The sequence below is a fragment of the Oncorhynchus mykiss genome, chromosome 29, assembly GCF_057628025.1.
Source record: "Oncorhynchus mykiss isolate SJ-2025 chromosome 29, ASM5762802v1, whole genome shotgun sequence".
NCBI lineage: Eukaryota > Metazoa > Chordata > Actinopteri > Salmoniformes > Salmonidae > Oncorhynchus > Oncorhynchus mykiss.
Window position 1 is genome coordinate 4,650,602 of NC_143050.1, and position 22,410 is coordinate 4,673,011.

Genomic DNA, 22,410 nt, shown 5'->3' on the forward strand with positions numbered 1-22,410 from the left:
ATCTGATATCTGACCTGTCAGGGTTAAAGTAGTACTGATATCTGACCTGTCAGGGTTAAAGTGGTACTGATATCTGACCTGTCAGGGTTAAAGTGGTACTGATATCTGATATCTGACCTGTCAGGGTTAAAGTAGTACTGATATCTGACCTGTCAGGGTTAAAGTAGTACTGATATCTGACCTGTCAGGGTTAAAGTAGTACTGATATCTGACCTGTCAGGGTTAAAGTGGTACTGATCTCTGATATCTGACCTGTCAGGGTTAAAGTAGTACTGATATCTGACCTGTCAGGGTTAAAGTGGTACTGATCTCTGACCTGTCAGGGTTAAAGTGGTACTGATATCTGACCTGTCAGGGTTAAAGTAGTACTGATATCTGATATCTGACCTGTTAGGGTTAAAGTAGTACTGATATCTGACCTGTCAGGGTTAAAGTAGTAATGATATCTGATATCTGACCTGTCAGGGTTAAAGTGGTACTGATATCTGACCTGTCAGGGTTAAAGTGGTACTGATATCTGACCTGTCAGGGTTAAAGTAGTACTGATATCTGATATCTGACCTGTCAGGGTTAAAGTGGTGCCGATATCTGACCTGTCAGGGTTAAAGTAGTACTGATATCTGACCTGTCAGGGCTAAAGTAGTACTGATATCTGACCTGTCAGGGTTAAAGTAGTACTGATATCTGATATCTTACCTGTCAGGGTTAAAGTGGTACTGGTATCTGATATCCGACCTGTCAGGGTTAAAGTGGTACTGATATCTGACCTGTCCAGGTTAAAGTAGTACTGATATCTGATATCTGACCTGTCAGGGTTAAAGTAGTACTGATCTCTGACCTGTCAGGGTTAAAGTAGTACTGATCTCTGACCTGTCAGGGTTAAAGTAGTACTGATATCTGATATCTGACCTGTCAGGGTTAAAGTAGTACTGATCTCTGACCTGTCAGGGTTAAAGTAGTACTGATATCTGATATCTGACCTGTCAGGGTTAAAGTAGTACTGATATCTGATATCTGACCTGTCAGGGTTAAAGTAGTACTGATATCTGATATCTGACCTGTCAGGGTTAAAGTGGTACTGATATCTGACCTGTCAGGGTTAAAGTTGTACTGATATCTGACCTGTCAGGGTTAAAGTAGTACTGATATCTGATATCTGACCTGTCAGGGTTAAAGTAGTACTGATATCTGACCTGTCAGGGTTAAAGTAATAAAGATATCTGATATCTTACCTGTCAGGGTTACAGTGGTACTGATATCTGACCTGTCAGGGTTAAAGTAGTACTGATATCTGATATCTTACCTGTCAGGGCTGCCACAGAGTGTGTTGATGGTGCCAGCCGTTTCAGCCAAGTGGTTGGTGTGTATGTAGTTCTGTAGAGTCAGAGACCACAGTCCCCCCTCCTCTAGTGATCTGAGGTGACAGGTACAATAAGGACAAAGGTTTAGACAGAGACCATCAGTCCTGTTATTTCAATAGAACATCTGTAGAGTCAGAGACCATCAGTCCTGTTATTTCAATAGAACAAACATCTGTAGAGTCAGAGACCATCAGTCCTGTTATTTCAACAGAACATCTGTAGAGTCAGAGACCATCAGTCCTGTTATTTCAACAGAACATCTGTAGAGTCAGAGACCATCAGTCCTGTTATTTCAATAGAACAAACATCTGTAGAGTCAGAGACCATCAGTCCTGTTATTTCAACAGAACATCTGTAGAGTCAGAGACCATCAGTCCTGTTATTTCAATAGAACATCTGTAGAGTCAGAGACCATCAGTCCTGTTATTTCAATAGAACAAACATCTGTAGAGTCAGAGACCATCAGTCCTGTTATTTCAACAGAACATCTGTAGAGTCAGAGACCATCAGTCCTGTTATTTCAACAGAACATCTGTAGAGTCAGAGACCATCAGTCCTGTTATTTCAATAGAACAAACATCTGTAGAGTCAGAGACCATCAGTCCTGTTATTTCAACAGAACATCTGTAGAGTCAGAGACCATCAGTCCTGTTATTTCAATAGAACATCTGTAGAGTCAGAGACCATCAGTCCTGTTATTTCAATAGAACATCTGTAGAGTCAGAGACCATCAGTCCTGTTATTTCAATAGAACAAACATCTGTAGAGTCAGAGACCATCAGTCCTGTTATTTCAACAGAACATCTGTAGAGTCAGAGACCATCAGTCCTGTTATTTCAATAGAACATCTGTAGAGTCAGAGACCATCAGTCCTGTTATTTCAATAGAACATCTGTAGAGTCAGAGACCATCAGTCCTGTTATTTCAACAGAACAAACATCTGTAGTTCTGTAGAGTCATTAAATGATACAGATCTTATTACCATTTACATTTTTAAACATCTTTCACACATTCCGAAACTCACGTAAAAAAAACTGTAGAATGAATGAGCCTTAAGCCGCACCCCTACTAATATCACCAGGTGTAGAATGAATGAGCCTTAAGCCACACCCCTACTAATATCACCAGGTGTAGAATGAATGAATGAGCCTTAAGCCGCACCCCTACTAATATCACCAGGTGTAGAATGAATGAGCCTTAAGCCGCACCCCTACTAATATCACCAGGTGTAGAATGAATGAATGAGCCTTAAGCTGCACCCCTACTAATATCACCAGGTGTAGAATGAATGAGCCTTAAGCCGCACCCCTACTAATATCACCAGGTGTAGAATGAATGAATGAGCCTTAAGCTGCACCCCTACTAATATCACCAGGTGTAGAATGAATGAGCCTTAAGCCGCACCCCTACTAATATCACCAGGTGTAGAATGAATGAATGAGCCTTAAGCTGCACCCCTACTAATATCACCAGGTGTAGAATGAATGAGCCTTAAGCCGCACCCCTACTAATATCACCAGGTGTAGAATGAATGAGCCTTAAGCCGCACCCCTACTAATATCACCAGGTGTAGAATGAATGAGCCTTAAGCCGCACCCCTACTAATATCACCAGGTGACGGGATTTGGGGAAGAAAATCGGTGAGCAAGTTGGTAAATCTTCATGTATTTTAAGATTATCAAGAAATATGTCAAATATGGTTTTGGGACTAAAATACTGTATATGTTCGCTGGTGTGTACATCTGTCCAAATGAAAGACCGCCAGCCATATGTTAGCTATGGGGATTGGACCTGTTTCTTTAAAATGTACCCTTCAATTTTCACCTAAAATGACACACCCAATTCTAACTGCCTGTAGCTCAGGACCTGAAGCAAGTATATGCATATTCTTGATACCATTTGAAAGGAAACACTTTGAAGTTTTTGGAAATGTTAAATGAATGTAGGAGAATATAACACAATAGATCTGGTAGAAGAAAACACAATGAAAAAAACATGTTTTTTTGTTCCATCATCTTTGAAATGCAAAAGAAAGGCCATAATGTATTATTCCAGCCCAGGCACAATTTAGATTTTGGCCACTAGATGGCAGCAGTGTATGTGCAACGTTTTAGCCTGATCCAATGAACCATTGCATTTCTGTTCAAAATGTTGTATCAAGACTGCCCAAACGTGCCTAATTGGTTTATTAATACATTTTGAAGTTCATAACTCTGTACTCTCCTCAAACAATAGTATGGTATTATTTCACTGTAATAGCTACATGTTTACCTGCTGTAGAGTGTATCTATACTATAGGATAGTTACACATGTTTATACCTGCTGTAGAGTGTATCTATACTATAGGATAGTTACACATGTTTATACCTGCTGTAGAGTGTATCTATACTATAGGATAGTTACCCATGTTTACCTGCTGTAGAGTGTATCTATACTATAGGATAGTTACCCATGTTTACCTGCTGTAGAGTGTATCTATACTATAGTTACCCATGTTTACCTGCTGTAGAGTGTATCTATACTATAGGATAGTTACCCATGTAGAGTGTATCTATACTATAGGATAGTTATACATGTTTACCTGCTGTAGAGTGTATCTATACTATAGGATAGTTACCCATGTAGTGTATCTATACTATAGGATAGTTACACATGTTTACCTGCTGTAGAGTGTATCTATACTATAGGATAGTTACCCATGTTTACCTGCTGTAGAGTGTATCTATACTATAGGATAGTTACCCATGTTTACCTGCTGTAGAGTGTCTCTATACTATAGGATAGTTACCCATGTTTACCTGCTGTAGAGTGTATCTATACTATAGGATAGTTACCCATGTAGAGTGTATCTATACTATAGGATAGTTACCCATGTTTACCTGCTGTAGAGTGTATCTATACTATAGGATAGTTACCCATGTTTACCTGCTGTAGAGTGTATCTATACTATAGTTACCCATGTTTACCTGCTGTAGAGTGTATCTATACTATAGGATAGTTACACATGTTTATACCTGCTGTAGAGTGTGTCTATACTATAGGATAGTTACCCATGTTTACCTGCTGTAGAGTGTATCTATACTATAGGATAGTTACCCATGTAGAGTGTATCTATACTATAGGATAGTTACCCATGTTTACCTGCTGTAGAGTGTATCTATACTATAGGATAGTTACCCATGTTTATACCTGCTGTAGAGTGTATCTATACTATAGGATAGTTACCCATGTTTACCTGCTGTAGAGTGTATCTATACTATAGGATAGTTACCCATGTAGAGTGTATCTATACTATAGGATAGTCACACATGTTTACCTGCTGTAGAGTGTATCTATACTATAGGATAGTTACCCATGTTTACCTGCTGTAGAGTGTATCTATACTATAGGATAGTTACCCATGTTTACCTGCTGTAGAGTGTATCTATACTATAGGATAGTTACCCATGTAGAGTGTATCTATACTATAGGATAGTTACCCATGTTTACCTGCTGTAGAGTGTATCTATACTATAGGATAGTTACCCATGTAGAGTGTATCTATACTATAGGATAGTTACCCATGTTTACCTGCTGTAGAGTGTATCTATACTATAGGATAGTTACCCATGTAGAGTGTATCTATACTATAGGATAGTCACACATGTTTACCTGCTGTAGAGTGTATCTATACTATAGGATAGTTACCCATGTTTACCTGCTGTAGAGTGTATCTATACTATAGGATAGTTACCCATGTAGAGTGTATCTATACTATAGGATAGTTACCCATGTTTACCTGCTGTAGAGTGTATCTATACTATAGGATAGTTACCCATGTAGAGTGTATCTATACTATAGGATAGTTACCCATGTTTACCTGCTGTAGAGTGTATCTATACTATAGGATAGTTACCCATGTAGAGTGTATCTATACTATAGGATAGTCACACATGTTTACCTGCTGTAGAGTGTATCTATACTATAGGATAGTTACCCATGTTTACCTGCTGTAGAGTGTATCTATACTATAGGATAGTTACCCATGTAGAGTGTATCTATACTATAGGATAGTTACCCATGTTTACCTGCTGTAGAGTGTATCTATACTATAGGATAGTTACCCATGTAGAGTGTATCTATACTATAGGATAGTTACCCATGTTTACCTGCTGTAGAGTGTATCTATACTATAGGATAGTTACCCATGTAGAGTGTATCTATACTATAGGATAGTTACCCATGTTTACCTGCTGTAGAGTGTATCTATACTATAGGATAGTTACCCATGTAGAGTGTATCTATACTATAGGATAGTCACACATGTTTACCTGCTGTAGAGTGTGTCCAGTATATCAGTGGCTGGTCCTTGATTGTCTATACGGTCTGTTAGGTCCCAGTCCTTCAACATAGCGTAGTACTCTGTTACTAGAGCAGGGCTGTAGTCCATCTCCCTGCACCACTGCACCGCATACAGTAGCTCACAAACTGGGGAAGAAAGAGAGAAAGAAAGAGAGAAAGAGAGAAAGAGAGAAAGAGAGAAAGAAAGAAAGAAAGAAAGAAAGAAAGAAAGAAAGAAAGAAAGAAAGGGTTGTTTCTCCAGTTTTCAACAAGTCAACCTTTTTTTTAGTCGTCTAACTGAATGGTATTGAAATTAAAATGAGCTGTTCTAAAAATGAATTGAATGTTCTGAATGGAATGTTCTGAATTGAATGTTCTGAATTGAATGTTCTGAATGGAATGTCCTGAATTGAATGTCCTGAATTGAATGTCCTGAATTGAATGTTCTGAATGGAATGTCCTGAATTGAATGTCCTGAATTGAATGTTCTGAATGGAATGTTCTGAATGGAATGTTCTGAATGGAATGTTCTGAATGGAATGTCCTGAATTGAATGTCCTGAATTGAATGTCCTGAATGGAATGTCCTGAATTGAATGTCCTGAATTGAATGTCCTGAATTGAATGTCCTGAATGGAATGTTCTGAATTGAATGTTCTGAATGGAATGTTCTGAATGGAATGTCCTGAATTGAATGTCCTGAATTGAATGTCCTGAATTGAATGTCCTGAATTGAATGTTCTGAATGGAATGTTCTGAATTGAATGTTCTGAATTGAATGTTCTGAATGGAATGTCCTGAATTGAATGTCCTGAATTGAATGTCCTGAATTGAATGTCCTGAATTGAATGTTCTGAATGGAATGTTCTGAATTGAATGTTCTGAATGGAATGTTCTGAATGGAATGTTCTGAATGGAATGTTCTGAATGGAATGTTCTGGATTGAATGTTCTGAATTGAATATTCTGAATTGAAAAGAACAAAAGTCAACTGAACTGACTGAAGATAACTGAAGTGAACTTCAACCCTCACCTGTGTGTTTGAAGTCTTTCATGTAGTCTCCTGCCCCCTCCTGGTCGTCTGGCCACACTGCAGCCGTAGCAATAGCAGCACCAGCAGGAACAGTCATATCTGTGTTATAGACCACTCTGGTCAGCAGGGCACACACACACAGGTGGGCAGGCAGTCGGCTTGAGCCTCTGACCTTCCAGACCTCCATACAGGGGTAGTCAGAGACCATCCTCAGACGTCCAGACAGCAGGGGAGACCTCACCCACTGAGAGAGGGGGGAGAGAGGGAGGGGGATAAGGGGACAACATACGAGAAGGACCAGGAAAGGGAAGTAGGAGGTAACAAGCGTTACCAAATTACCAAATGATTGGTTTTGTTCCAATCATTTTGTTCCAATCAGGCTGACAGCAGATTCCACTAATAGTAGTCTACAGTGAAGAACATAATGAGTCAGTTGGTTTGTGTTACATCTAGGAATGTGATTGGCTGGTCGTACCTGAGGGGGCAGGGCCCGTCTGATCTTGCTCCACTCTGATTGGCTGGGAGTCAGGAAGGAGAGGAACTGGGAGAGAAGGGCGGAGCCTCGCTGACCAACAGATCTCAGTGAGTCAGCTAGCCTCTGGACTGCGAGAACCAATACCTGCAGACTGATTGAACAACACATAGAACATCAGACCTAGAACCAACACCTACAGACGGATAGATCACACAGTACATCCGACCTAGAACCAACACCTACAGACTGATCGAACAACACATAGAACATCAGACCTAGAACCAACACCTACAGACTGATAGATCACACAGAACATCAGACCTAGAACCAACACCTACAGACTGATCGAACAACACATAGAACAGCAGACCTAGAACCAACACCTACAGACTGATAGATCACACAGAACATCAGACCTAGAACCAACACCTACAGACTGATAGATCACACAGAACATCAGACCTAGAACCAACACCTACAGACGGATAGATCACACAGTACATCCGACCTAGAACCAACACCTACAGACTGATCGAACAACACATAGAACATCAGACCTAGAACCAACACCTACAGACTGATAGATCACACAGAACATCAGACCTAGAACCAACACCTACAGACTGATCGAACAACACATAGAACAGCAGACCTAGAACCAACACCTACAGACTGATAGATCACACAGAACATCAGACCTAGAACCAACACCTACAGACTGATAGATCACACAGAACATCAGACCTAGAACCAACACCTACAGACTGATAGATCACACAGAACATCAGACCTAGAACCAACACCTACAGACTGATAGATCACACAGAACATCAGACCTAGAACCAACACCTACAGACTGATAGATCACACAGAACAGACCTAGAACCAACACCTGCAGACTGATAGATCACGCAGAACATCAGACCTAGAACCAACACCTGCAGACTGATAGGACATCAGACCAACATCTAGAAGCATGTAGAAAAACATAAGTTGAACCACATAGATAAACTTTGTTTACCTTTTGACTCCCAGGGAGGAGGTGAGCAGCTGGGTTTTGACCCAGAATGCAGCGCTGTATAGGAAGCTGCCCTCCTTCACCTCTGACCCCGAGTGATGGACCAATGAGAGGACACCGGCATGACACGCCTGACTCAGCTTCTTCAGCAGGGAGTCTGGGGGGAGAGAGAGAGAGAGAGAGAGCTGTACGTAAGTCCATGTAAGGTATCTAAGGTGTATGTGTGTACCTGAGAGATGCAGGGTGTAATTTCAGCTAAACTCAGGGTATGGCAAAGTAATGGGGGGGTTACATTTGATATAAGTTAAGCTCATTTACTAAATTTACACAATTAAATAAATGTAGACTGCAATATACATGAGCATCTCCCTCTTCCATGTAATGAAGTTCGACCGCAACCAATCACAGCCACACAAACAGTACTGGGAGGTGGTTCAGACAGCAGAATGAGCTTCCCTGTCACCGCTGACTTTATGACTGACAGGCAGCTTGTCCTATCAATAGATCGCTAGAAGACGACTGACAGGAAGTTGTCCTATCAATAGATCGCTAGAAGACGACTGACAGGAAGTTGTCCTATCAATAGATCGCTAGAAGACGACTGACAGGAAGCTGTCCTATCAATAGATCGCTAGAAGACGATGGACAGGAAGTTGTCCTATCAATAGATCGCTAGAAGACAACTGACAGGAAGCTGTCCTATCAATAGATCGCTAGAAGACGACGGACAGGAAGTTGTCCTATCAATAGATCGCTAGAAGACGACTGACAGGCAGCTTGTCCTATCAATAGATCGCTAGAAGACGACTGACAGGAAGTTGTCCTATCAATAGATCGCTAGAAGACGACTGACAGGCAGCTTGTCCTATCAATAGATCGCTAGAAGACGACTGACAGGAAGTTGTCCTATCAATAGATCGCTAGAAGACGACGGACAGGAAGTTGTCCTATCAATAGATCGCTAGAAGACGCATATCGTTCATTCTAGCGGGAGAAGGCTTTTAAATGAAAAGAAGCCTAGTTACATTTATTAAAGTTGAAAATGTGTAACCGGCTGATTAGACAACGCTAATGGAAAACACTGTGTGTCTGGTCCCGTGTGTGTGTGTGTGTGTGTGAGCGCGTGTCTTACCTGACAGGTGTGTGTGTGTGTCTGGTCCCGTGTGTGTGTGTGTGTGTGTGTGTGTGTGTGTGAGCGCGTGTCTTACCTGACAGGTGTGTGTGTGTGTGTCTGGTCCCGTGTGTGTGTGTGTGTGAGCGCGTGTCTTACCTGACAGGTGTGTATGTGTGTGTGTGTGTGTGTGAGCGTGTCTTACCTGACAGATGTGTGTGTGTGTGTGTGTGTGTGTGTGTGTGTGTGTGTGTGTGTGTGTGTGTGTGTGTGTGTGTGTGAGCGCATGTCTTACCTGACAGGTGTGTGTGTGTCTGGTCCTGTGCGGTGAGTGTGAAGACCGTGAGCAGTAGCTCCTCAGCGGAGGCCAGGAGGAGGCAGTGTGTTACGGAGGTGAAGAACGTGGAGGCCACATCACAGATTAAACACACCAGCGGCTCCAGATTACCCCTCTCAGACAGACCTACAATATAATACAATAATATATACAATATTACTGCAATATAATACAATAATGTTGATATACAATACAATAATAATAATAATATATACAATATTACTGCAATACAATACAATACATACAATATTACTGCAATATAATACAATACAATAATAATAATATATACAACATTACTGCAATATAATACAATACATTAATAATAATATATACAATATTACTGCAATATAATACAATACAGTAATAATAATATATACATTACTGCAATATAATACAATACAATAATAATAATATATACAATATTACTGCAATATAATACAATACAGTAATAATAATAATATATACAATATTACTGCAATATAATACAATAATAATAATATATACAATATTACTACAATATAATACAATAATAATAATAATAATAATAATAATAATATATACAATATTACTGCAATATAATACAATAATAATAATATATACAATATTACTACAATATAATACAATAATAATAATATATTCAATATTACTGCAATATAATACAATACAATAATGTTGATATACAATATTACTGCAATATAATACAATATAATAATAACAATATATACACAACATTACTACAATATAATACAATACAATAATAATAATATTATATACAATGTTACTGCAATATAATACAATACAGAACTATTAAAATACAATAATGTTGATATACAGTGATATACAGTTTATTAGGTACACCCTTCTAGTACCGGGTCAGACCCCCCCTTTGCCTCCAGAACAACCTGAATTCTTCAGGCATGGAAAAGTTGCTCAATTGGAATCAAGGGACCTAACGTGTGCCAGAAAAACATTCCCCACACCATTACACCACCAGCCACCTTGTTGACAACAAGGCAGGATGGGACCATGGAGTGCTTACTCCAAATCAGCATAACGTAACAGGAACCGGGATTTGTCAGACCAGGCGATGTTTATCCACTGTCGGTGATCGTGTGCCCACTGGGCACCGCTTCTACTTGTTCTTAGCTGATAGGAGTTGAACCAGGTGTGGCCGTCTGCTGCAATAGCCGAGATGCGTTCCAAGATGCCGTTCTTCACACCATTGTTGTACCGCGCTGTTATTTGTCTCTTTGTGGCCCGCCGATTGGCTTGCAAGATTCTTTCCCTTGGCCTTGGACCTCTCATCAACGAGCTGTTTTCGCCCACAGGACTGCCGCTGACTGGATGTTTGTCAAGCTATTTTTCGGAGGGGGAACCCTTGATACAGTCGTGTGTGAAATGCCCAGGAGTCCGTTTCTGAGATACTGGAACCGGAGCGCCTGGCACCGACGATCGTACCACGCTCAAAGTCTCATAGGCCACTCGTTTTGTCCATTCTATCGTTCAATGGAACAGTAACTGAATGTCTTGATGCCTGTCTGCCTGCTTTATATAGCAAGACACATGACTCACTGTCTGTAGGAGGGAACCATTTTCCTAAATGACCATGTGACTCACTGTCTGTAGGAGCGAACCATTTTGATGAATGGGATGGTGTACCTACCTAAGTGTACAATACTACTACAATACAATGAAATACTGTTGACATACAATACTAATATAATAAGCTACAATACTTTACTAATCGTACTTTACAATATGTTATACTACTTTAATACACAATTCAATACTGGACAAGTTTATTGTCCATTTGTTTCAGCAAACAACGGAAATACACTACATGTGTTTCGTCAAACATCTCATTCCAAAAAAAAAAATTGCCATTAATATGGAGTTGGTCCCCTATAACAGCCTCCATCCCTCTTCTGGGAAGGCTTTCCACTAGATGTTGGAACATTGCTGCAGGGACTATGCTTCCACTCAGCCACAAGAGCATTAGTGAGGTGATTAGGCCTGGCTCGCAGTCAGCGTTCCAATTCATCCCAAAGTTGTTCAATGGGGTTGAGGTCAGGGCTCTGTGCAGACCAGTCATGTTCTTCCACACCGATCTCGACAAACCATTTGTCTATGGACCTTGTCCATTTGTCTATGGAAACAGGAAAGGGCCTTCCCCCAAACTGTTGCACAAAGATGGAAGCACATAATCGTAAAGAATATCATTGCATGCTGTAGCGTTAAGATTTCCCTTCACTGGAACTAAGGGGCCCGAACCATGAAAAACATCCCCAGAACAATATTCCTCCTCCACCAAACTTTACAGTTGGCACTATGCATTGGGGAAGGTAGCGTTCTCCTGGCATTCGCCAAACCCAGATTCGTCCATCAGATTGCCAAATGGTGAAGTGTGATTCACCACTCCAGAGAACGAGTTTCCACTGAGTCCAATGGCAGAGAGCTTTACACCACTCCAGCCAAAGCTTGGCATTGTGCATGGTGAGCTTAGGTTTGTGTGCAGCTGCTCGGCCATGGAAACCCATTTCATGAAGCTCCCGACGAAAGGTTATTGTGCTGACGTTGCTTCCAGAGACAGCTTGGAACTCTGTAGTGAGTGTTGTAACCGAGGACAGACCATTTTTACGTGCTACAGCACTCAGCGGTCCCGTTCTGTGAGCTTGTGTGGCCTACCACTTCACGGCTGAGCCATTGTTGCTCCTAGACATTTCCACTTCACAATAACAGCACATACAGTCGACTGGAGCTGCTCTCGCAGGGCAGAAATTTGACAAACTGACTTGTTGGAAAGGTGGCATCCTATGACAGTGCCGCATTGAAAGTCACTTAGCCATTCTACTGCCAATGTTCGTCTATGGAGATTGCATGGCCGTGTGTTGGATTTTATACACCCTTCAGCAACAGGTATGGCTGAAATAGCCAAATCCACTTATTTAAAGTGGTGTCCACATACTTTTGTGTATATATTCTGCTTGTTATCCAATGCACCCTGTGTTGCGCAAAAAGCCCATTACATTACCCCCGGGGTGGGAAAAGTCCCGTTACATTACCCCCGGGGTCCTGTTACATTACCCCCGGGGTGGGAAAAGTCCCGTGCTACAAACACGGTCCCTTGAGTGTGCATCTGGCACTTTAGCAAGCAGCGGGAAGTTACCAGATACGACTGAAAAAAATCCATTTGAACTGCCGCTCCTACTGGTAAACAAAAGTGGGAAACTGACTATCGTCCTAAGCACCCACTTCTCCCACATGGTGACCTCTGACCTCTATAACAGCAGTTCAATCCAACAACAACATTTAATTATTATTTATTATTAAACACAATCTATTAATGTGGTTTTTGAACAATCATTTGTTTTAACAGGCATGATAACTTTACTTTTAGTTTCTGGTTGACACAGCTTGTTCACCATTAGACAAATGGGCTTTTCTCAACGAGTTCCAATCACATGAATGCATCCAACTGGTATTTACAACTTCACAAACGGGTGAATTCCCACCGCCCACATGGTTACAAACGTAGCATCAGAGTGGAAACATAACAATACTGTCAAATAGACAACGCCAGGAACACTGAGAATGACGTCACAACGCCAGGAACACTGAGAATGACGTCACAACGCCAGGAACACTGAGAATGACGTCACAACGCCAGGAACACTGAGAATGACGTCCCAACGCCAGGAACACTGAGAATGACGTCCCAACGCCAGGAACACTGAGAATGACGTCACAACGCCAGGAACACTGAGAATGACGTCACAACGCCAGGAACACTGAGAATGACGTCACAACGCCAGGAACACTGAGAATGACGTCCCAACGCCAGGAACACTGAGAATGACGTCCCAACGCCAGGAACACTGAGAATGACGTCACAACGCCAGGAACACTGAGAATGACGTCCCAACGCCAGGAACACTGAGAATGACGTCCCAACGCCAGGAACACTGAGAATGACGTCACAACGCCAGGAACACTGAGAATGACGTCCCAACGCCAGGAACACTGAGAATGACGTCCCAACCGACAAACGCCAGGAACACTGAGAATGACGTCCCAACGCCAGGAACACTGAGAATGACGTCCCAACGCCAGGAACACTGAGAATGACGTCACAACGCCAGGAACACTGAGAATGACGTCACAACGCCAGGAACACTGAGAATGACGTCCCAACGCCAGGAACACTGAGAATGACGTCCCAACGCCAGGAACACTGAGAATGACGTCCCAACGCCAGGAACACTGAGAATGACGTCACAACGCCAGGAACACTGAGAATGACGTCCCAACGCCAGGAACACTGAGAATGACGTCCCAACGCCAGGAACACTGAGAATGACGTCACAACGCCAGGAACACTGAGAATGACGTCCCAACGCCAGGAACACTGAGAATGACGTCCCAACGCCAGGAACACTGAGAATGACGTCACAACGCCAGGAACACTGAGAATGACGTCACAACGCCAGGAACACTGAGAATGACGTCACAACGCCAGGAACACTGAGAATGACGTCCCAACGCCAGGAACACTGAGAATGACGTCCCAACGCCAGGAACACTGAGAATGACGTCACAACGCCAGGAACACTGAGAATGACGTCACAACGCCAGGAACACTGAGAATGACGTCCCAACGCCAGGAACACTGAGAATGACGTCCCAACGCCAGGAACACTGAGAATGACGTCACAACGCCAGGAACACTGAGAATGACGTCACAACGCCAGGAACACTGAGAATGACGTCACAACGCCAGGAACACTGAGAATGACGTCCCAACGCCAGGAACACTGAGAATGACGTCACAACGCCAGGAACACTGAGAATGACGTCACAACGCCAGGAACACTGAGAATGACGTCACAACGCCAGGAACACTGAGAATGACGTCCCAACGCCAGGAACACTGAGAATGACGTCCCAACGCCAGGAACACTGAGAATGACGTCACAACGCCAGGAACACTGAGAATGACGTCCCAACGCCAGGAACACTGAGAATGACGTCCCAACGCCAGGAACACTGAGAATGACGTCCCAACGCCAGGAACACTGAGAATGACGTCCCAACGCCAGGAACACTGAGAATGACGTCCCAACCGACAAACGCCAGGAACATCGTGAAATGTTGAACGTATATATATTTTCCTGCTGTACAGAACCCAACCGCGGGTTTGATGAACCGTTACACCCCTTTTAACATACACATACACGGTTGAGAGGAGCCACAGGGTCAAGCCACAGGGCAGCAGTCCTGGATGGAAGAGAATGGATTGAGCTCCAGGGCACAACATACAGACCTTTAACCTCTAGCACTTAGCCATCCCGGATCCGGGATCGTGAATACAGCCTCAAGCTCATTACCATAACGCAACGTTAACTATTCATGAAAATCGCAAATGAAATGAAATAAATATGCTAGCTCTCAAGCTTAGCCTTTTGTTAACAACACTGTCATCTCAGATTTTCAAAATATGCTTCTCAACCATAGGAAAACAATCATTTGTGTAACAGTAGCTAGCTAGCGTAGCATTTAGCGTTAGCATTCAGCTGGCAACATTTTCACAAAAAACAGAAAAGCATTCAAATAAAATAATTTACCTTTGAAGAACTTCAGATGTTTTCAATGAGGAGACACTCAGATAGCAAATGTTCAGTTTTTCCTGAAAGATTATTTGTTTAGGAGAAATTGCTCCGTTTGGTGCGTCACGTTTGGCTACCAAAAAAAACGAAAATCCAGTCATCAAAACGCCAAACTTTTTTCAAAATTAACTCCATAATATCGACTGAAACATGGCAAACGTTGTTTAGAACCAATCCTCAAGGTGTTTTTCACATATCTCTTCGATGATATATCGTTCGTGGAAGTGTGTTTTCTGTCCTGAATCCCAGGAGAAAATGCCCGCACCTGAAGATTACGCACCAATTTAGACAAAGGACACCGGGCGGACCCCTGGAAAATGTAGTCTCTTATGGCCAATCTTCCAATGATATGCCTACAAATACGTCACAATGCTGCAGACATCTTGAAGAAACGACAAAGGGCAGGCTCGTTCCTGCTGCATTCACAGCCATATAAGGAGACAATGGAAAACAGAGCTTCAAAAATTCTGCTAATTTCCTGTTTGAAGTTTCATCTTGGTTTCGCCTGTAGCATGAGTTCTGTGGCACTCACAGATAATATTTGCAGTTTTGGAAACGTCAGCCTGTTTTCTTTCCAAAGCTGTCAATTATGTGCATAGTCGAGCATATTTTCGTGACAAAATATTGTGCTTAAAACGGGCACGTTTTTTTATCCAATAATGAAATAGCGCCCCCATACATGGTTGAGAGGAGCCACAGGGTCAAGCCACAGGGCAGCAGTACTGGATGGAAGAGAATGGATTGAGCTCCAGGGCACAACATACAGACCTTTAGCCGCGGACAGGGTGGCATGGAGCTTGGCTATCATCTTCTCCACGTACACAGCTCCTATCAGGGGCTCTGGGGAGAAAGAGTGGGGGTGGGATAATCAGGCTTTTTTTTTTTCCAGCAAAGGAAGTTCAAGGAGCAACCCAAATGATTTTTTCCCGGGCCGCCTAAGGCAATACAATGTAAAAAATATATATAATTGTTTTTTTTTTCATTGTTCGCACTTGTGCTCCTAACTTGAAAAAAGTTAGGAGCACCACATTAAAAGTTAGGAGCACCACATTAATAGTTAGGAGCACCACATAAAAAGTTAGGAGCACCACATAAAAAGTTAGGAGCACCACATAAAAAGTTAGGAGCACCACATAAAAAGTTAGGAGTTAGGAGCACCGGAAAAAGAAAACACAATTTTTTTGGTTGTATTTATTGATTGAGATACAGCCTGTTGGGCCTACGTGGAATTCCAGCTACTTTTGAAGGACACATTGCGCTTGAAACTGATATGCAACACTGACACACGTTAGTTAATTATAACAGATCAGATGTTAATATGAGTACCTGTCATTGAAATGACAAAAGTCATTTGTGAAATATTAGGTTTCTACATTGTGTAAATGCACCTTTTTCTCCTATTGAGATGCAATACATTGGAAAATTATACACAGTCTCGTAAAAAAATAAATATTAGGTTTGTGATGACGACATGCAAAAGATCTGGTCAATTTATTGATTGCTGTGACCATGATCTCCTGAAGAAGCTATCCTTTTCTTTAGCGATGCACAAAAATGGCGTTACATTTTTGTTCGATACCGATATCCAATATTTTATGGGTGTGTGTGTGTGTGTGTGTGTGTGTGTGTGTGTGTGTGTGTGTGTGTGTGTGTGTAGTCTCACCATTATTATGATGCTGAGACAGTGCTAGGCTGATCAGAGCCCAGCTGTCCCTATTAGGGGCGGAGCCAGAGCCTTTTAGTCCCGCCTCACACAGCTCCTCAGCCAACCCCAGCAGCCGCTCACCCAGCACGGAGCCCTTAAACCAATCACCACACGCCTGCAGAGATACAGGGTCCGCACACGCCTTTTGTATGATCTGGAGAAGAACTCCCCATTTTAGATCCATCTGTAGGTGAGACAGAGAACAGGACCATCTCTACCAGCATACTATTGAGATACAGAGATAAGAGCTAGGGAATTGGCAGCTACAGAGCTAGGGAATTGGCAGCTACAGAGCTAGGGAATTGGCAGCTACAGAGCTAAGAGGTAGGGAATTGGCAGCTACAGAGCTAAGAGTTAGGGGGGAATTGGCAGCTACAGAGTTAGGGAATTGGCAGCTACAGAGCTAAGAGTTAGGGGGGAATTGGCAGCTACAGAGCTAAGAGTTAGGGGGGAATTGGCAGCTACAGAGCTAAGAGTTAGGTGGGAATTGACAGCTACAGAGCTAAGAGTTAGGTGGGAATTGACCGCTACAGAGCTAAGAGTTAGGTGGGAATTGACAGCTACAGAGCTAAGAGTTAGGTGGGAATTGACAGCTACAGAGCTAAGAGTTAGGTGGGAATTGACAGCTACAGAGCTAAGAGTTAGGTGGGAATTGACAGCTACAGAGCTAAGAGTTAGGTGGGAATTGACAGCTACAGAGCTAAGAGTTAGGTGGGAATTGACAGCTACAGAGCTAAGAGTTAGGTGGGAATTGACAGCTACAGAGCTAAGAGTTAGGGGGGAATTGGCAGCTACAGAGCTAAGAGTTAGGGGGGAATTGGCAGCTACAGAGCTAAGAGTTAGGGGGGAATTGGCAGCTACAGAGCTAAGAGTTAGGTGGGAATTGACAGCTACAGAGCTAAGAGTTAGGTGGGAATTGACAGCTACAGAGCTAAGAGTTAGGTGGGAATTGACAGCTACAGAGCTAAGAGTTAGGTGGGAATTGACAGCTACAGAGCTAAGAGTTAGGTGGGAATTGACAGCTACAGAGCTAAGAGTTAGGGGGGAATTGACAGCTACAGAGCTAAGAGTTAGGGGGGAATTGACAGATAGAGTTGACAGAGAGTTACAGCGATGATAGTTAGAGTTGACGTTACCGTGGTGATATGGTTGAGGATGCGTGTGGACTCCTGTGGACTGCAACAGCGTAGAGAACTGAACACCATCTCTACCAGGTAACTGGTGTCTCTCCTGTAATATAATAGTAGAGTAGAGTAACCTGAACACCTCTGAACTTTAGTCACTGTTACTAGCCGGCTACCACCCTGCAGCCCCACGTACATGGTCACGGAACAATGGTCACTTTAATACTGGTTACTAAAATGTCACACGACTGGGCAGGGGCGCAGCCATGGGTGGAGATCTACTGTCCTGTAGGGTTTACAGCCCAACCCTCTTCCTGGAGATCTACTGTCCTGTAGGGTTTACAGCCCAACCCTCTTCCTGGAGATCTACTGTCCTGTAGGGTTTACAGCCCAACCCTCTTCCTGGAGATCTACTGTCCTGTAGGTTTTACAGCCCAACCCTCTTCCGGGAGATCTACTGTCCTGTAGGTTTTACAGCCCAACCCTCTTCCTGGAGATCTACTGTCCTGTAGGTTTACAGCCCAACCCTCTTCCTGGAGATCTACTGTCCTGTAGGTTTTACAGCCCAACCCTCTTCCTGGAGATCTACTGTCCTGTAGGTTTTACAGTCCAACCCTCTTCCTGGAGATCTACTGTCCTGTAGGTTTACAGCCCAACCCTCTTCCTGGAGATCTACTGTCCTGTAGGTTTACAGTCCAACCCTCTTCCTGGAGATCTACTGTCCTGTAGGTTTACAGTCCAACCCTCTTCCTGGAGATCTACTGTCCTGTAGGTTTACAGCCCAACCCTCTTCCTGGAGATCTACTGTCCTGTAGGTTTACAGCCCAACCCTCTTCCTGGAGATCTACTGTCCTGTAGGTTTTACAGTCCAACCCTCTTCCTGGAGATCTACTGTCCTGTAGGTTTTACAGCCCAACCCTCTTCCTGGAGATCTACTGTCCTGTAGGTTTTACAGTCCAACCCTCTTCCTGGAGATCTACTGTCCTGTAGGTTTACAGTCCAACCCTCTTCCTGGAGATCTACTGTCCTGTAGGTTTACAGTCCAACCCCCTCTAGGTTTACAGCCTAACCCTAAAATATATATATATAAAATATATATATAAAATATATATAAAAATAAAATATATACATATTTATATTTTAATGAGTGTGTAAATTACCTGTCCTCCTGCCCCAGCCACAGCACCACATGCTCCAATAGAAACCGTACAGCAGGGTTACCTGGGGGGGGCACCCCACAACCCCCTCCTCCGTCTGCCTTCTGCTCATCCTTCCCTTTTAATTTCTCCTCTTCTGATGTGATGAGCAGCATCTGGGGGGGGGGGGGGGGGGGGGGGATTAGAGAAATCATTATGTAACTAAGAGTTAGAATCAACATAATGCAAATGAAGTGTGATGTCCTGCGATCCAATATGCAAAATATATCTGTGATTGATAACGTTACTGTGAAGAAAATAACCGTTTTATCTAAAGGAAAGGAAGGAAGACTCACGGTGAAGACCCTGGGGGTATGGAAGGAGCGAAGAAGTAGAGAGAGGTACACCAGGTGTCTCTCTGAGTTCTTATCATTCACACGGGAGTAACTGATCTGTGCCTGCTGACAGACAATCTCCTCCAGATGCCAGCTCTTCAGGGGGCCCTCGGCCGTCTCCTGGCCCAGCTCAGGGGCCTCCAGCTGGGCATACTTCAGCGCCGCCTCCCCCTCTTCCTCTGGAGAACCGGAACTCTCTGGCTCAGAGAAACATATCTTCACCGATCTCTTCTTCTTGGTCTGCTTCCTGCCTGCACTCACTGGGCTCTGCATCACCTAGAGGAGACATAGTTGGATAGAAATAATAAGAGACAGAGAGAGAAGACAGAGAGACAGAAAGAGACAAAGACGGAGCGAGAGAGAATGAGACAGACAGAAAGGGAGAGAAACAGAGACAGAAAGATGGAGACAGAGAGACACAGAGAGAAACAGACACACAGAGTGAAACAGACACACAGAGAGAAACAGACACACAGAGAGAAACAGACACACAGAGAGAAACAGACACACAGAGAGAAACAGACACACAGAGATAAACAGACACACAGAGATAAACAGACACACAGAGAGAAACAGACACACAGAGATAAACAGACACACAGAGATAAACAGACACACAGAGTGAAACAGACACACAGAGTGAAACAGACACACAGAGTGAAACAGACACAGAGACAGACACTTAGAGACAGACACACAGAGAGAGACACACAGAGAGAGGCACACAGAGTGAAACAGACACACAGAGTGAAACAGACACACAGAGTGAAACAGACACACAGAGAGAAACAGACACACAGAGAGAAACAGACACACAGAGAGAAACAGACACACAGAGAGAAACAGACACACAGAGAGAAACAGACACACAGAGAGAAACAGACACACAGAGAGAAACAGACACACAGAGAGAAACAGACACACAGAGAGAAACAGACACACAGAGAGAGACAGACACACAGAGAGAAACAGACACACAGAGTGAAACAGACACACAGAGAGAAACAGACACACAGAGAGAAACAGACACACAGAGAGAAACAGACACACAGAGAGAAACAGACACACAGAGAGAAACAGACACACAGAGAGAAACAGACACACAGAGAGAAACAGACACACAGAGAGAGACAGACACACAGAGAGAGACAGACACACAGAGAGAGACACTTGGAGACAGACAAACAGGCAGGCAGACACACACCTGTAACAGCGAGGACATTCCTTCTAGGTCTTTCTGCTCCAGACTGTCACTCTGTACACGACGGGCGAACATCACCCTAAGCCCCTCCCAGAAGTCTGCCAGCAGCCTATCAAAGACAACCTCGTTCTCTCCCTCGCTAAGCAAACCCACATCCTGAAGTCCAGCCCTCTTCTCCCAGGAGACGAGCATGTCCGTAACCAATGGGAAAAGGGGCCCGGCTTGGAGGGAGGGGCTTCCCAGGGCACTGTCGATGAGGGGGAGGAGCTATGGACAGAGAGGAAAGATAAATTCTAATTCTGTGTACGTGCATGTTGTTACCTGTTGTTCTAGGAGCATGTTGTTACCTGTTGTTACCTGGTGTTCTAGGAGCATGTTGTTACCTGTTGTTCTAGGAGTTGGTTGTTACCTGTTGTTACCTGTTGTTACCTGGTGTTCTAGGAGCATGTTGTTACCTGTTGTTACCTGTTGTTCTAGGAGTTGGTTGTTACCTGTTGTTACCTGTTGTTCTAAAAGCATGTTGTTACTCGTTGTTACCTGTTGTTCTAGGAGCATGTTGTTACCTGTTGTTACCTGTTGTTCTAGGAGTTGGTTGTTACCTGTTGTTACCTGTTGTTCTAGGAGCATGTTGTTACTCGTTGTTACCTGGTGTTCTAGGAGCATGTTGTTACCTGTTGTTCTAGGAGCATGTTGTTACTCGTTGTTACCTGGTGTTCTAGGAGCATGTTGTTACCTGTTGTTTTAGGAGCATGTTGTTACTCGTTGTTACCTGTTGTTCTAGGAGCATGTTGTTACATGTTGTTACTCGTTGTTACCTGTTGTTCTAGGAGCATGTTGTTATATGTTGTTACTCGTTGTTACCTGTTGTTCTAGGAGCATGTTGTTACATGTTGTTACTCGTTGTTACCTGTTGTTCTAGGAGCATGTTGTTACATGTTGTTACTCGTTGTTACCTGTTGTTCTAGGAGCATGTTGTTACATGTTGTTACTCGTTGTTACCTGTTGTTCTAGGAGCATGTTGTTACATGTTGTTACTCGTTGTTACCTGTTGTTCTAGGAGCATGTTGTTACTCGTTGTTACTCGTTGTTACCTGTTGTTCTAGGAGCATGTTGTTACTCGTTGTTACCTGGTGTTCTAGGAGCATGTTGTTACCTGTTGTTCTAGGAGCATGTTGTTACTCGTTGTTACCTGGTGTTCTAGGAGCATGTTGTTACATGTTGTTACTCGTTGTTACCTGTTGTTCTAGGAGCATGTTGTTACATGTTGTTACTCGTTGTTACCTGTTGTTCTAGGAGCATGTTGTTACATGTTGTTACTCGTTGTTACCTGTTGTTCTAGGAGCATGTTGTTACATGTTGTTACTCGTTGTTACCTGTTGTTCTAGGAGCATGTTGTTACATGTTGTTACTCGTTGTTACCTGTTGTTCTAGGAGCATGTTGTTACATGTTGTTACTCGTTGTTACCTGTTGTTCTAGGAGCATGTTGTTACATGTTGTTACTCGTTGTTACCTGTTGTTCTAGGAGCATGTTG

At 43.1% G+C, this 22,410-nt stretch overlaps 1 protein-coding gene and 1 long non-coding RNA gene across 3 annotated transcripts in view; one reads left to right on the top strand and one right to left on the bottom strand.

The window, feature by feature from the left end:
* LOC149970321 (uncharacterized) overlaps positions 1 to 22,410 on the top strand; it is a 225,759-nt gene that overhangs the window by 90,902 nt on the left and 112,447 nt on the right. The window lies entirely within an intron of this gene.
* ltn1 (listerin E3 ubiquitin protein ligase 1) overlaps positions 1 to 22,410 on the bottom strand; it is a 69,401-nt gene that overhangs the window by 31,663 nt on the left and 15,328 nt on the right. For both annotated transcript variants that reach the window (XM_090226342.1, XM_090226343.1), the window contains exons 11-22: positions 20,881 to 21,144; positions 19,638 to 19,952; positions 19,306 to 19,457; positions 18,158 to 18,251; positions 16,980 to 17,205; positions 16,085 to 16,156; positions 9,612 to 9,779; positions 8,209 to 8,362; positions 7,188 to 7,338; positions 6,713 to 6,956; positions 5,672 to 5,828; positions 1,304 to 1,414 (exon numbers count right to left, since the gene is read on the bottom strand). In XM_090226342.1, the coding sequence (XP_090082468.1) occupies positions 1,304 to 1,414; positions 5,672 to 5,828; positions 6,713 to 6,956; positions 7,188 to 7,338; positions 8,209 to 8,362; positions 9,612 to 9,779; positions 16,085 to 16,156; positions 16,980 to 17,205; positions 18,158 to 18,251; positions 19,306 to 19,457; positions 19,638 to 19,952; positions 20,881 to 21,144 (2,108 nt within the window). The remainder of the gene's footprint in view (positions 1 to 1,303; positions 1,415 to 5,671; positions 5,829 to 6,712; positions 6,957 to 7,187; positions 7,339 to 8,208; positions 8,363 to 9,611; positions 9,780 to 16,084; positions 16,157 to 16,979; positions 17,206 to 18,157; positions 18,252 to 19,305; positions 19,458 to 19,637; positions 19,953 to 20,880; positions 21,145 to 22,410) is intronic.